Source organism: Leptopilina heterotoma, unplaced genomic scaffold, assembly GCF_015476425.1.
Source record: "Leptopilina heterotoma isolate Lh14 unplaced genomic scaffold, ASM1547642v1 Lhet_212, whole genome shotgun sequence".
Classification (NCBI taxonomy): Eukaryota; Metazoa; Arthropoda; class Insecta; order Hymenoptera; family Figitidae; genus Leptopilina; species Leptopilina heterotoma.
Genome location: NW_025110930.1, coordinates 1,218,275 through 1,234,458, shown reverse-complemented (window position 1 = coordinate 1,234,458; position 16,184 = coordinate 1,218,275). Strand labels below are relative to the sequence as shown.

Genomic DNA, 16,184 nt, shown 5'->3' with positions numbered 1-16,184 from the left:
ATGTTTAAAGAATTTTTTTAACTAAATGTACCATTGTTGATAGTAGGCCTTTTTTATTTCTCTCGGCATTTGATGAATAGACGACGACAAAGTTCACAACATTTATTATTAACGATTAATGAATAAAATATTTTCCACAGCAAAAATAGAAGAATTTTTTCTGTTTACAAATTTTTCTTCTTCATACAAGATTTATAAAAAAAAATTCTTTTTCAAAAATACAGGGCTAGAACCAGTGAAAGTATTTAAAAATACGGACTTTACGGACCAAAAATGAAAAATTACGGATCAATTACTGACAAAAATATAAACATTCCGAGTCAAATAAGACAAAACATTTTTCTTCGACTCGGAGTCATCGATTTCTTCATGTTTTATAATAATTACAGATGATTCAAGCATTTTTAACTAAAATTCTTCTTTAAATCAATTATTTTTAATAATTTTCAAAAAAGTTCTTTGACAATTTTCAAATCCATTTGTTTACAGTATTCAATTTTACGAAAACTTTTTCAAAAACATATTAATTTCAAAATTCAATTATTTTTAAAAATTCACGCCAAATTGCTTTTAATATTCAATTATTATCTAAAATTTTAACTGAAATTCATTTTTAAATCAATATTTATTAGAAAATTTTACCAGAATTCAATTATTTAAGTATATAAATGGATATTCTTTTAAATAATTGAATGTTTTTTAAAATTGAATTTTCATAAAGAATTTTATCAACAAATTTTTAAATAATTGAATTTTTTTTACAAATTTTATTGAAATTTTTAAGAATAATTTCATTTTTTGAGAAATTTGAGGAAAATTGTATTTAAAATAATTGAAATTTTGCCAAGAATTTTATTAAAATCTTTGAAAATAATTGAATTTCGGAGAAAAATTTTATTATTTATAAAGATAACTGAAATTTTTACGAGAATTTTTATAAATTTTTGAACATAATTGAATTTCTGCGAAGAATTATATTATACTTTTGAAAACAATAATTGATTTCTTGAGAAATTTTATTAAAATTTCTTTTTAAATAATTGATTTTTTTCTGAAATTTTATTGAAATAGTAGACATTATAAATAAATGAATTTTTACAAATGTTTGAAATCAATTAAATTATTAAAATTTTTGAAAATAATTTAATTTTTTGAATAAATTCAATTAAAAATGTATTGAAAATAATATTTAAATTGTAATAAATAAATTGTAGTAAAGGCTTTTTTTAAATATCTAATTTAATTTCTTTGATAAATTTTAATAACATTTTTAAGAATAATTACATTTTTCGAAGAATTCCATTAAAATTGTATTAAAAATAATTGAAAGTCTTCGATGAGTTTTATTATGTATTTATGAAAATAATTGAATACCTGTAAAAAATGTTACTATTTATGAAAATAATTTGTAAATAATTGAATTCCTGTGAAATTTTTATTATTTATGAAAATAATTTAATTTCTAAAAAGAATTTTATTATTTACGAAAATAAATTGAATCCCTGTAAAAATTTTATTATTTATGAAAATAATTAAATTATTTCGATGAAATTTATAAAAAAAATTTGTAAATAATGAAATTCCTGTGAAATTTTTATTATTTTTTGAAAATAATTAAAGGTTTGTGTATAGAAATTTATTAAATTTTTTTTAAATAATTGAATTCTTTTCGAAAATTTTATTAGAATAGTAGATACCTATATTAAAAATCATTGAATTGAGGAACATTTTTGAAAATAATTGAAATTTTGCCAAGAATTTTACTAAAATTTTTGAAAATAATTGAATTTCGGAGAAGAATTTTATTATTTCCTAAAAATAATTGAAATTTTGACGAGAATTTTTTTTAATTTTTGAACATAATTAAATTTTTGGGAAGAATTTTATTATTTTTGAAAATAATTGAATTTATGCAGTCATTTGTAATTTCTCTAAAATTATCCAAATTATATCGTACAATTTACGAACTTTTCATTCTTTTTGAATCAAATTACAGACTTTACGGACCTTTTTTTTTAAAAACCGACTTTTACGGACTTCAAGCACAGTTACGGACTTTTACGGGATTTACGGACCTAGTTCGAGCCCTGAAAATATTTTAATCTTACTATGATTTTTAGAAGCTAATTTTCATTAATTTTTATATTTAAATTTACGCTTGCGAAGATTTTTCTTTAAATTTTACAAATTTAAAATTTAAAAATTTTACAAGTTTTTCTTTAAAATTTGTAATGTATATAATTTTGTTTTTGCAGCTGGTCAGTGGGATCACAACTTATTTATTAATTTTAATACAATTTCTCGTCTCATCAGAAAATACTTGCGAAAATAAGCAAATTCCAAGCTAGAATGTATGATATTTTTACATTTAGAAAAATTACCATAAGAGTGTTATTTTTTTATTAAAAATTTATAACTAATTGCACTTGTGCTGGAGTTATACAATTTAGAACAACTATAGTCTTTTAATGAAGTCTATTTCATAAATTGATTGTAAACAATAAAGTAATAGAAATGAATAATTAACAGCAAGATCAATAATGCACTTGGGGAATGAAACTGATTAAACTCAATAATGCAGTAAAGATGTGTATGCACAACATGAAAAAGTCGTTGTTTCGTGCCTCAAACTTTTTGTCCCTTATGAAACTTAATTTCCTGCTTTCCCGTTTTCACGGCTTATTTCCATATTCAATCGAAAAAAATACAATTATTTTCTCAAAATTATATTACGTTTATTCCTGCTCACTAACGTTTGTCGATATCTGTTGCATATTTGTCCTGCTTTACCAAATGAACGTTTACGGTGTTTTAATATTAGAAGTCCCCGTCATGTTACAAAAGAATTGTTACCTACTATTCGGAGGATTTATAATGATTTTCACTCATGTATTTACTATCCCAAGAATGAAGTTTCTGCAAAAGATCATTGTAGTATCATCAAAAATCCCCTCTGAATATTTTCATAAAATTTCTCGATTTATAATAATTAAGGACATTGTCGGTTACATTTTTCTAACAGCGCAAACGGTTTATGTTCTTATTTTCGAAATTAAAAGTCTCACAGCTTTGGCATATTTTAACATAACTTTGGTAGTATTTCTCGCAGACATGCAGTACATTAATTATGTGTACGTTATTAGAATATGCTTTGAAAAAATCAATCAAAATCTTCAAAATTTAAAGTACACGATGATGACAAAAGAACCGCATCTTTTGAGAAGAACTTATCATGAGCAGAATAATGAATTATTGCTGATTGAGCTGAATAATCTTCAAAAACAACATCACGAAGTGAGCGATATTTTGAAAATGTTAAACTCAACGTTCGGCCTTCACAATGTTGCGAGCATAACAATGATGTTCACGGAAATGACATTTCGACTTTATTTTCATATTTTAAAACTTTTTAGTAAGAAACCGACAGATCACATTTTCGAATTTTATTTTTACACATCAATGATTTATTATATACTTAAATTAACTTTTATCGTTGATATTTGTGAGAAGGCAAAAAATCAGGCGCAGAAAATTGGAAATACTGTTCACGATGTTTTGTTATCGACTCATGATATCAAAATAAAGGAAGAGGTAAGATAAAATTTGTAATTATTTAAAAAAAAATTAAATTACATATAATTTTAAGTAAATAAATAAACTACATGTGATTTGAAAGAAGTTGAAAAATAACATAGTAGAATATTCAACTACTTTTGTTTTTTAGCTTTATTTATTTTCTCTGCAACTTCTGCATCGAAATAATATCTTCTGTGCAAGAGGTCTAGTCATCAATTACTCACTATTGAATGAGGTATAATTTTTTGACTTATTTCTCACGCAACATTGTAATTTATTTTCTGAATTTGAGTTCCTAAATATTGAATTTTTATTTTACATGTAAAGAATGTCACTTTTTTCAAGTTTCATTTTATGTTGAAACAGAACATTAAGTTATTATTTATGGAAAAGTTGTTTTTTCCTTTTATAAAGAAAAAAAACTTTTATTGAATTAATCAAAATTTGATTGTATCATCGAATAATATTTTTACTAGAATCACAAAAAAAGTCTATACAAATATTAAATAATTTTTTGATAAAGTATGACTTCAAAGTTTTGGGCGTTCAAATAAACCACGATGGTTTATCATTTTTTTAATTTGAATATTAAGAAAATAATTAAAATATGCAATACATTTTTTGTTATGGTAATTTTTTGTGAACCAACTACTTGACTATTATCAATTAAATATTTACTTGAGTCAATTAAATTCAATTTAAATCAAATTTTATTTGAATCAATTACATGGTATTTTTTTCAAGTACTGAAATAATTGGTTCAATTACGATTTAATTGATTTAAATAAAAATTATTTGATTCAAGGAAATGTTTATTTGATAATAAACAAGTAATCGGTTATTTAAATAAAATTTTGTTTTCAGTGCAAATTGTCAGATTTGTTATAGATACTGCATGTTTGTTGTGGTCTAATAAAAATATTTATTTCTAGCTGTTACAAAAATAAAAGTACATGCTATTTATTTCTAGATCGCAGGTGCAATCACAATGTATTTATTAATATTAATACAATTTCACATGTCATCGCCGTCAGCAACCTGCAGTATTGATAATATATTAAAGGAAAATTAAATTTCAAGAAAATTGCAAACTGTAAACAAATTAAAATATTTTATATTATTCACGACGAGTTCCTGTGCATATATTTCCTGTCTTACACAGAAGTATGAGGATTTAGCTCTCAACTAAAAGTACAACGGCGCATGCGTGAAGAAACAACGGGACGGAGCAACAGTGCAGAATAATGTATCATTTGAAAATAATCTCACCGTAAATTCCCCTTTATACAAATAGAATTCAGTTTTTAAATATTTCTGACAATTACCCTTTTTTTGTAAAATAGTAAACTATTTTTTATAATTATCCCCATCAACCATTAGAGACAATTTTTAAATTCAAAATCTAAAAGATATTATTTATCATCAACTTTATTGTTTTATATTTTAAATATTTGAATTTTGAAACAGACCTTAAATTTTAAATTTAATTACTTATTTTTAATGTGAAAGTACATAAATAAACATTCTTGTGTGGATTGTTAAGGAGTAAATTTAATTGTTGTTAACATTGTATTTTTTGGTAATTTTATCGGACTGTCTGTGGTAATCAGTCGACAGCAGTCAGCTGCCAGCGGTGGCAGCGTTCAGATTTAAAGTGGGTTGTTCTTGTTTTAAATTGTGTAATTATTTGCACTTTATTTTATTTCCAAGTCTTTTGACTTCGATAAAGAAAGTTTTATTAATGTTCACATGGCGGGTTCTTCATCTTTTCTCTTAAAAACAAAAATGTTCAACATCTTTTGTAAAGTCCGTCTAATTCCTAAACCAATAGAAATGAGTTTTGAAATTTGAAGATGAATAATGACTAGCACTTCTGTCATATCAAAACAAAACGCATTAATTGTCCAAATGCAATAAGTCAATATATCCATCAGTTGATAAATTGGTCTCTTAACAACGGTAAGGATAAACTATTTACAAATTTCTTTTTACTATTAAACTAAAAGACATTTTCAAATACGATACTTCAATTTTCAAAAATCTAATTAAATTTATTGTATATTTTGATTAAAAACATTAATTGGAAAAAAAATAAAATCTTTAAAATAGTTGTAAAATAACAAACACTTCATTTTTAAAATTTGTTTAAATTTAAAAAATACTTTAACAAAATTTTTTCTTAAATTAAAAAAAATAATAATAATAACAAAGTAGTCAAATTGTCTCATAGAGTTTATCAAAATGTAAAAAAAACATGTTGTTGCAAAATTTTATTCACGGTACATTGTTTTTCATTGACTGCTATATATAGGTATAAACGTAAACAGCTGTTATTTTTAGTAACACTGGAAAAAAGTTGAGACGAAAACTTTACGCATGTACTTAATTAGTTTTAGAACTATTCAATTACACACGGTTATATCACAAAACTAATTTATTTAATTAATTTGCAAAAATTATTAAATCATTAATTTTTTAAATAATTTTTTATGATAATTATTGTTAATAAACAAATATAAACAAGTTCTTTTTTGTGTTTCTTTCAGTATGTTAAATAAGTTTTGAAGTATACTAGTTTTCCAATTTTACACTGAATTTTTTTTTTTTTTACAATCAATGTTCGTTTATTGAATGTGAATGCTTTCAAGAGAAGACGTCATATACATAACTAAAAATAACCGTGATAGTCGGTAAAGTAGTCTCTCAGAGACACAGTATGTATAAAAGATAAGACAAAAATTTTATCAACAATTTTTTTTTAATTAATTGTAAATAGTAAATAAATAGATTATCAATAAAACAGAAATTTGAAATTTTACTTCTCACACATTTCGCACGCAATTTATTTTTGTGAAAAAAGTAAATTAACTTTATGACAGAGTCATTTAAAAGGTTAAAATGATTATTAGATTAAATGAGAATAAAAATGAATAATCAATGAAACGCCTTTTTAGTTAAATTCGCAACAAATCTGACTGAAAAAAAATTCCTTAATTTTTTCAATAAACTTAGGAACAGTAAATTTCGTGAATCAAAAATTTATTTTTTATTGTAAAATTTGATTCAATTTTGCAGATTTGAGATATTATTTAGTCATATTTTTAATTTCAGTTCAGAGAAAAGGATTGCATTTTTTTCCTCTGTTATGATATTTTTTTTATTACTTTAAATTGTGGTTGAATAATAAACCATTTAACAGGTTTCTCTATTTACACATACAAATGGAAATTTATTGTTCTGTGCGTTTAATTAATAATATTTCTCCTATTTGTAATGCGCAGAAAGCTCATGTACGAGTATAGATCATCATATAAAATAATTAACATGTACGTTATTTGTACAGCAGATATGTTCAAAGTACAAAATTAATGCGTGCTACATTCTTTTAAACATACAATATAGGTACACGTACCTGTCGTCTAAAATATTGTTCATCATTTAAAAATGTATAATATTCGAGAGTGTTAAAAATTATGTACATATAGTATAATAAATTCACGATTATTATAACAAACAAAATTATGTATAATTTATCTACTTTAATTTAAATACACGCAAGTAAAGAAATAAATAAATTTTTCCTTTTGTCAAAAAAGATAAAAAAAATTCAACTGGACAAGTTAAAAATATTTACGAATAAAAAAATTAATATCTTTGAATTTAATGTTATATAAAAGCTAGAATAAATTTCAGTCAAAGAATGTCATAATGACTAAATTTTGAAAGACTCTATCCGAAAACTTTTACTTATTTATTATTTGCATATTATCTGATTTTAATTATAGTTTCGAAAAAATTTTCATCTACAGATATTTCATAATTCCTGGCATTTAAATATTAATAAATTATTCTAACTTTCAAATTATATTGTAATATATTAAACAATTTTTTATTGTTATTTTTTACATCCTTTTTATGATAAATGAATAAACTTTTTACGAGGCCTTCTATTTAAACAATTTATTATCAAAAATGTCAAGTGTCGAATAAAAATAAATTTTAATTGGGTGAAGTTTTTAATTTTTACATTCTCATTTTTTTTTTTATATTTTTGCATTAATGTTTTATTAAAGTGCTTGTCAAGAAATGAGTACATCACTATATTATAGATCTTTATATTATGTATATATGTCTATAAAATAACGGCAGTCATTGACGTTGTAAATAACAGTCATTGATCATAATCAAATTTTTTTACACTATAATGTTTTTCAATCATAAAAGTTTCGATCAAAATAAATTATTAAAAAAAAATAACTGTAAAAGAAAACTAATGTGAACTAACGTTCATTCAGAAATAAATTCATCCTCCTGGGAAATGTCATAAATTTGTACTAATTGTATGAAAGTAATTTATATGACTATTCATTCTTCTTATATTTAATGAATCACAATTATTATCAAATAAAAATATATTTGAAAATAAGAAAAATAGTTTTTCCATTAAAATGTTTCATGCTTTATCAGTATTGATGATTTTTAAGTAAAACATTTTGCAATCAAAATGTTTTAAGTCAAAGATCAGTATTAACATCATTTTAGTTTTTTTTCTAAGATTAATGCGCAATTGTTCATAATTTATGTGATATAGTAGATTAAAATTTTCATATATGAGAGACATAATAATTTCTGAAAGACATAATAAAGAAGAAAGATTAACTCTCTAGAAGAAAATATTTGTAATGTTTCATTATCTTTTGTTATAGGTGAACATAAATGGTACATAACAAAAAATGCTTGTTTCAAGGTTTATCCTCTGTTTAGTGGTTTTAACGGTTTTCGTAAAGAAATCATATTCAAACACTTGTCTCACTGAAGGTCGGTTTTAACTTATAAACGTGAAATGTAAATTTCGAAATGATCGAATTTTTCCAATTTTTAGATACACAGCCGAAGAGGGTTGTTCATTATGAAGGTCAAGTAATAAGTATAAATTTCGAAATTTCACGGAGAGTGACGCAAAGACTTGTGACTAGGATAATGAAACTTTTTTTAACTGATGTTTTGGGCCATCCGGATGTTGCCGTAATAGAACATGAAGATTTTTTTCAAACAAATGACACTTATTCTAGACTTTCGGATAAAATGATAAATTCTGGATATAAAGTGTAAGCAAACTTGTAGTAACTTGTACTAACATTGTATTAATAATTAATATTAATAACTTATTGTTTTACCATTTTTGTTAGAATTCCAGAAGTTATGGTAAATATGGAGGTGTGGATACCGCCTCATCTTGACACAATGCCACTTTTAAGTAAATACAATGTGAGAGAATTGGGTTCAGTCACGTCGCCAGGACGATTTGGTTGGTTCACGCCAGAAACACTGTCAAAGATTGACGACAATTGGTTAACTTTTACAAAAAGAGAATCTGTTTCGCGCTTCGTGCTTGACGATAACAGTTTAAAGCTAGTCAGAAATAATTTAATGAATCCCAGGACGAGAGAATTTTACTGTCAAACGGAATTTTGTCAAAACGGAATGTACATTCCGAAACAATGTCAATTACACAAAAACGAATCTTGTGCAACACTTTTAGCCGAATATCCGGACGTTACTTTATTTATTAAGGATCACATTGACTTATTAAAGTTGTATGTTCAAGTTGCGTGGGTTGGACCAAACCTAAAGTACTTAGCAAAGTACTTAACGAAACAATTATCAGAGAATATTACCTTAACAAACATATCAAATAAATCAATTGTTATACTTCACTGGACTCCCAGTTTGATCATTCCTAACGAAAGAGAATTCATACCCATTGAATTTCCACATTGTCGCGAACACATGGTCGTGGGGTGTTCGTATGAATCTAATAAAATGGAAAAAGTAGTGTGGGATCAATTAGAGATTGCAGCACGATTTGCATTTGAAGCTATAAGTCGAGCCAAGTTTACAAGACAAATGTACGAAGACTTAATCGATAGATATAATAAATTCGGAAAATCTGTGGTAGATGAAGAAGCGATAGCTTGTGGTTGGCTGAAAGATAATTTAAATTACACTTTAACAGAATGGAAGCCAAAAATCGAGAATAAGAACGAACTAGTGATTGGGGGGATATTTCCAATGACCGGCGACTTTTACTCGGCAAAGTCGATCGTTATTGCTGCGAAAATGGCCAAGGAAGCTATCAATGTGGATAATGTGGTTTTGACAGATTATAAAATTACTCTAAAGGCCGGCGATGGACAATGCAAACCTGAAATGGTAATGAAATCCTTCATAGATTATATTATTCATACGACTTATGAGAAATTAATTGGAGTACTAGGTCCAGCTTGCTCCGAAACAGTAGAACCCCTAATAGGTATTTCTAAACATTATAAAACTGTAGTCATTAGCTATGGAGCTGAAGGTTCGAGTTTTAGTGACAGAAGTCGATATCCATACTTTTTTAGAACAATCGGCGAAAATAAGCAATACAAGTACGTGTATTTTACTTTATTTAAAAAATTCCAATGGAAAAGGGTGGCTGCTCTCACTGAGGATGGTCAAAAGTACACTGAATATATTTCCTACATGCAAGACATACTCAGGGACAATGACATTAATCTGATTGGCAACATCAAGTTTCCCAGAGAACGAGAACTCGATGTCATGACAAAGGTATTTTCACATTATATACTTAAATCTATTTTGACATCTGTACTATCTTGAAATTATTGTTCTATAACTTCGTTTCCTCAGTATTTGCAAGAACTGAAAGAAAAGCGTGCTCGAATTATTATTGCTGATGTGAATGATCAAGTAGCACGTCAGGTGATGTGTGAGGCTTATAAATTGCAAATGACTGGAGCACAGGTAGTAATACTTTGAAAATCTAAACCGTAATTAAGATAATCATCTTTTCGTTTTCCAAATTAAATTTTTCTTAGGGTTATGTTTGGTTTCTTCCTGTATGGCTTCATTCAAATTGGTATGACATTGATTTGCACAATGAAAAACTTGGATCTAACATATCATGTTCTACAGATGAAATGAAGAAAGCTATTGACGGCCATTTTGGCGTCTCTCATTCTTATTATGGCAATGATAATGATATTATGCAAGAAGGTATTACTGTCGGCGAATGGAGACGAAAGTATGAACAACGTTGTGCTTCGCAAAACCAACGCACATCAGGTACGATCACTGCAGAATAAAAATCTGAATCTGTTCGGGTTATTACTTCGATTATTAATTTTTGAACATATTTTTTTAGCATACGCGGGCTTTGCATATGATGCAATGTGGACTTATGCTTTGGCAATGGACAAACTTTTAAAGGAGAATCAGAGTTATGTGTTCGATCTTCATTCTGTTCAGACAGTAAACAGATTTACTAAGATAATTGCTCAAACTGATTTTCATGGGGTAAGTAAACTACTTCTATTATATGTAAAACACCTCATCTTACTGATAATTAGGTGTTAGATCGGAACGACAAAAAACAGAAAAGTGAAGGAAACATTTGTCTACCCTTTTAGGTTTCGGGTCACATAAAATTCATTAATGGCCCATCAAGACTTTCCATCATAAAAATAATCCAAAGAATTGGCGATGAGATACGTGAAGTAGGAAACTTTTATCCCAATGAGTCAAAAGGCTACGGAGGTAGTTTAGACCTGAATATGTCTGCAATAGTTTGGTTAACAAAAAGCATACCCGACGATGGATCTGAAGCGCCAGTCAAATGTGTTCTCTCAAACTTGGCAGATCTCTTGAATGTTTCATGTGAAGGAGCTATAATAATAGCCAATGTAATCGGATTTGGATTTCTCGGATTGTTCCTTGTAATTGGTTTCATGATGATCAAAAGAAGGTAAGAAAAAAATTAAAAACTTTATTTCCTTTATTTCCTTTATTTCTAATAATTTCCCATTTCTTTTAATTTCTCTCTCACATTATAACGAAACTTAATTTCAGATACGACAAGAAGATGCAAGTTCAAGAAAAATATATGAAATCTCTTGGTTTAGATCTTCAAGAAACGGACTCTTCAAGTTTATGGGAAATACCGCGCGATCGTGTTGTGATAAATCGAAAAATAGGAGAAGGAGCTTTCGGCACTGTTTACGGAGGGGAAGCATTTTTCCCTGAGAAGGGCTGGTTGGCCGTAGCTGTCAAAACTTTAAAGGTCGGTAGTTCAACGGAAGTGAAGCTTGATTTTCTCAGTGAGGTTGAAGTTATGAAAAGATTTGATCACAAAAATATTATAAAACTGCTGGCAGTTTGTGTGAAATGTGAACCCGTACTTACTGTCATGGAATTTATGCTTTATGGAGATTTAAAGACTTATTTGCTAGCCCGCAGACATCTTGTGAATGATCAAAAATATGAAGACTCTGAAGAGATTTCAAGTAAAAAACTGACAGCAATGGCTTTAGATGTGGGAAGGGCTTTGAGTTACTTGGCTCAATTGAAATATGTTCACAGGTAAGTCAAATCGAAATGGGATTTCTATTCCTCAAAAATGTATAAAATTACTCATTAGATTATTTTTGTAGAGACGTTGCTTCTCGTAATTGTCTGATAAATGCTCAGCGCGTGGTGAAATTAGGCGACTTTGGTATGACAAGGCCTATGTATGAAAATGATTATTATAAATTTAATAGGAAAGGTATGGATTCAAGCTTAGTAATAATTACTTTCAGAGACTTAACTTGACAGGGTTTTTTATAAGAAAATTCATGTCTTATTACAGGAATGTTACCTGTTCGATGGATGGCGCCAGAATCGTTAGGTCTTGGAATTTTCACACCAGCTTCTGATGTGTGGTCATATGGTGTTCTTTTATACGAGATTATCACATTTGGAAGTTTTCCATTTCAAGGCTTGAGCAACAACCAAGTACTCGCTCACGTGAAAACTGGAAATTGTTTAACGATTCCAAAAGGTGTTAAACCACAATTGTGAGTATATTTAAAAAGAGTTAACAAACGTCCTGGATGCTATTCTCTAACTTTTAACTAATATTTCAGAGAAGGATTGTTTCGATCCTGTTGGTCGGTGGATCACACAAAAAGGTCAACAGCTCCAGAAATTGTTGAATTTCTAGCTAATAATCCACGCCTACTGTTTCCATGCCTCGACGTTCCATTGGCAAGTGTCCAGATAGAGCACAGTGGACAAATGCAAATGCCACATTTATCTTGGCCGCAAGAAGGTCCTAATTTACTCGATGTTAATACTGAGAATGATTCAATTCTGCAAAACCCCGAACAAAACACATCTGCTCAGTTTAATGAAGAAGAAAGTTTAAGGCCGCTGTTAAGGCAATTCATTGACTCATCTAGATACACTGAACAAGACAATGATAACACAAAAGCAAATGCTAGATACGTAAATGTACAACCAGGATTAAAAACGTCAAATAACAACATTGATGAAGGAATTCTAATGACAGAAAGAGGATCTCAAGAAACTGAATTAGTTTGAAATAATTACATACCTACTAGAGACAAAAAAAGCATTTTTAATTAGTACATAGAAACAATAAACCGCATGCCAAGAAGAATTTATACCTTTATAACGTTATAGAATTGCTGGACTCTGTGATTTCAATTTTAAGAAAAATATTACTATGCATAATTTTAGAACTTAAGGATAGATAAAAGTTTCCATATCTCTCAATATTTGTTACATAGTTACCTATTTCTCAGTTTTACTTGAGTGACACATTTCAATATGTTTTTCTTTAATCATTAATTATTCCGGTTGAAATTTTAGACATTCGAAAGAGTCTGGTTTTTGTTATCCGGAATCAGTTAGTTCTGATCGAACAACTAGACCGACGCTTGAACTCACACTCTGATACTAAGAAGAGAATAATTGGGACATCCAAATAAATATTTCGGATATTTTTTTCGTGAGTTGGTATATCAGAGCGAGCCTCCAATTATCAGTCGAGTCATTCGATCGGACCTCTCAATTTTAGTGGGGAACAAGTCAAAAATTTGAACCAGATGATAAATACGAAATAAGTCTGCTCAATCGCTTTCTGAGACTGTTAAAACAAACGCACACTCCTATGGTATTTTTATAACATTATACTGAAATCTGATCGAATCTACTGCTCGGAAGTGGTGCCGACTCGATCAAATAAGGTCATCTCGCGCGAAAATAAGTACAACTATAATAGCCGTATGAAGAATTTGATATAGGTTAAAACTCGTACGCTACCAAAAATAATGTAGAGGAATATCACTCGACAAAAAATCCTTGATCGAGACTAATAATAAGCGCCCTCATTCACACTCTGTTTCTGAAATTGGTTCGAGCTTTGAGTCAAACCCAGAATTAGAGAGGGGCAATGAACGTGAGAAAGAAATTTCCTATACTCGTTTCTGTCACTCTCATTGTCCTCAACTCGGATTCAAAATCACACGCTTGTTGATTCGATCCACGAACCAATGTTGGAAACGCATTCAAGTTGCATAATACAAGTATTAGGTAGAAAAAGTACTGCCTTTAGAATTTAATATAAATATTGTATACACTAAACAAAACGATTAGTTGAAAATACCATTTAGATTTAGTAAAATATACCACTATTATTTGTTATAGTTCTTATGATGTTCCTTTGTCTCGTTTCAAATTTCAATCGATTCGATTAGTCTCTTACATATTCATTTGTCATTAACGGTCAACCTGTATTTTTATCTAACAAATTAATGAGTATCATTAAATAATCAAATAAAATAGATATACGTAATATTTTGTTTGAGAATTGCTTTATACTGAAGAGCGTTTTGTTGCATATTTTACTAATCGAGAATAGTAATGGTTCCTAACTAATCTTTGCAATCAGTGTATTAATAAGCTTCCCGCAGCTAGCGCAACATTTTTATCAAGTTTGTTGCGTAAAGTTCAAAGCTTTGCAGTAAATTGGTTTTAAATTAAAAAGAACTGTTCTATATGTATCGAATTTTCCAAAATGAGCCAAAAGTTTGCATGACAAACTTGTTTTAAAATATTGTGCTAGTTGGATTTTCGCATAAAAATATGTTATTTCACCATGACACTTCCTTCTATTATAATTATAGACTCTGAAACAAAATATTTTTATAAAATTTTTTAAAAAAATTAAATTAATATAAAATTTTGTGAAATTTTAAATTCTTGTCTTTTATAACATAAAAATATTATTGAAATACGTTGTATAAATTTGACTCCTTATTTGCTTTAACAAGTTCATTTGACTGCAAAAAATATAAAATGTTAGCAGTAATATGATGCATATCGGTTTGAGGCTTGGGTTAGCAAAAAATAGTTGGTATGTGGGGAAACTAGAAAAATTTTCCTTTAATTTTTTTTCGACTGCGAAAGGATTAATTGAAAATCGCTTAAAATTAAAAAAATACGTAATATATATTTATTTATGTAATATTGTTGTAATATTATTTTTATTATTTATAATTTAATACTATAAATCGTTATATTTGTTTAACAAAGTATTAACACTTACTTCCGCTCAGCGATAAAGTTTACGGAACATTATAAACTGGAAACAATGAAAACAACATAATAAACGCATTCATTTGAATAGTTTCAGTTTTCACAGCTTGCAATTATTGTGAACCATTGTCATCAACTATATAACAATAAATCAGTATTGTTTAAAATACTTTTCAATCAAATTTAAGATAATGCGCACATCATAAGGACAATATATCTTTCGATCATTATAATTAATATGTAAACATACAATTATTTAGTTATATACAATTTTATATTGCAAATAAACATTTGTAAATAATATGTTATATTTTCATTCTTTACTAGATTTTTCGTATGGAAAGTAGTGTAGTTAATGTAATTATATAGTACTCTTAATGATTGATGTAATTCTAATTGAAATGGTGTTTACTTGGAAAGTACATCTTGATTGACTTGACCCCATTTTATGGCATTCAAAATCAAGGATGCTAGGATCAATTATTCATCAATTATTCAAAAGAGGAAAATAATTGCTGACTGTTGATCATGAATATTTCTACAGAAGGTAATAGTGTAAATGATTACCACCTAATGGTAATTTGCCGATAGAAGATAAATTTACCAGCAGTATAGGTAGCACTTTTTTGGAGGACAGTAGAAAGTTAGTACATCAGAACAACGTCAAGGGCGTTACATACTTATTTTGGTATTACAGAATGAATTGAATAAAAGTTTCAAATAGTTTCGGTTTAACGTACTTTGAGCTCATTCAAATTCACACCCAGAAAAATGTTTTCGTTGATTTAAAGATATCATTTGCTGTCAAAGAAAGTTTCTTTAATTAAAGAAAATATTTCTTTGATTCAAAAACAATGTATTTGTTTAAAAAACATGCAAGTTGCAGCTTAAAAAAATATTTATCTTCAAAATTTAATTTCCAAAATTAAATGATAGCTGGGTGCCAGTTTCAACTTTATATTAATTTTTCTTAAATATTATGTCATCAAATGAAAAGTGTTTATAATTGTTAAATTATAAACAATTTTTAAATTTGTACTGGAGTTAATTTTAGTAAAAAGTAATAAAATATGTACTTCAGTAGTAAAAATTTTTCCCAAAATAGTAAAAAAAAAAACAATTACAGACTATTTTAATCTCGATTTTAATTCAACTTTGTAAATAGT

The 16,184-nt window shown here is 27.5% G+C and overlaps 2 protein-coding genes across 2 annotated transcripts; both read left to right on the top strand.

The window, feature by feature from the left end:
- The first annotated feature begins 2,586 nt into the window (after positions 1-2,586).
- Positions 2,587-4,886, top strand: LOC122501685 (putative gustatory receptor 2a). The gene is made up of 4 exons (XM_043611344.1): positions 2,587-2,753; positions 3,060-3,591; positions 3,725-3,811; positions 4,547-4,886. The coding sequence occupies exons 1-4, from the start codon at positions 2,587-2,589 to the stop codon at positions 4,646-4,648; spliced, it is 888 nt and encodes a 295-aa protein (XP_043467279.1). The 3' UTR covers positions 4,649-4,886.
- Positions 4,887-5,117: 231 nt separating this feature from the next.
- Positions 5,118-15,321, top strand: LOC122501620 (receptor-type guanylate cyclase gcy-3-like). The gene is made up of 12 exons (XM_043611225.1): positions 5,118-5,535; positions 8,283-8,394; positions 8,459-8,684; positions 8,766-10,188; positions 10,270-10,383; positions 10,458-10,704; positions 10,784-10,935; positions 11,049-11,383; positions 11,488-11,997; positions 12,069-12,181; positions 12,266-12,473; positions 12,543-15,321. The coding sequence occupies exons 2-12, from the start codon at positions 8,310-8,312 to the stop codon at positions 12,997-12,999; spliced, it is 3,870 nt and encodes a 1,289-aa protein (XP_043467160.1). The 5' UTR covers positions 5,118-5,535; positions 8,283-8,309; the 3' UTR covers positions 13,000-15,321.
- Positions 15,322-16,184: the final 863 nt, after the last annotated feature.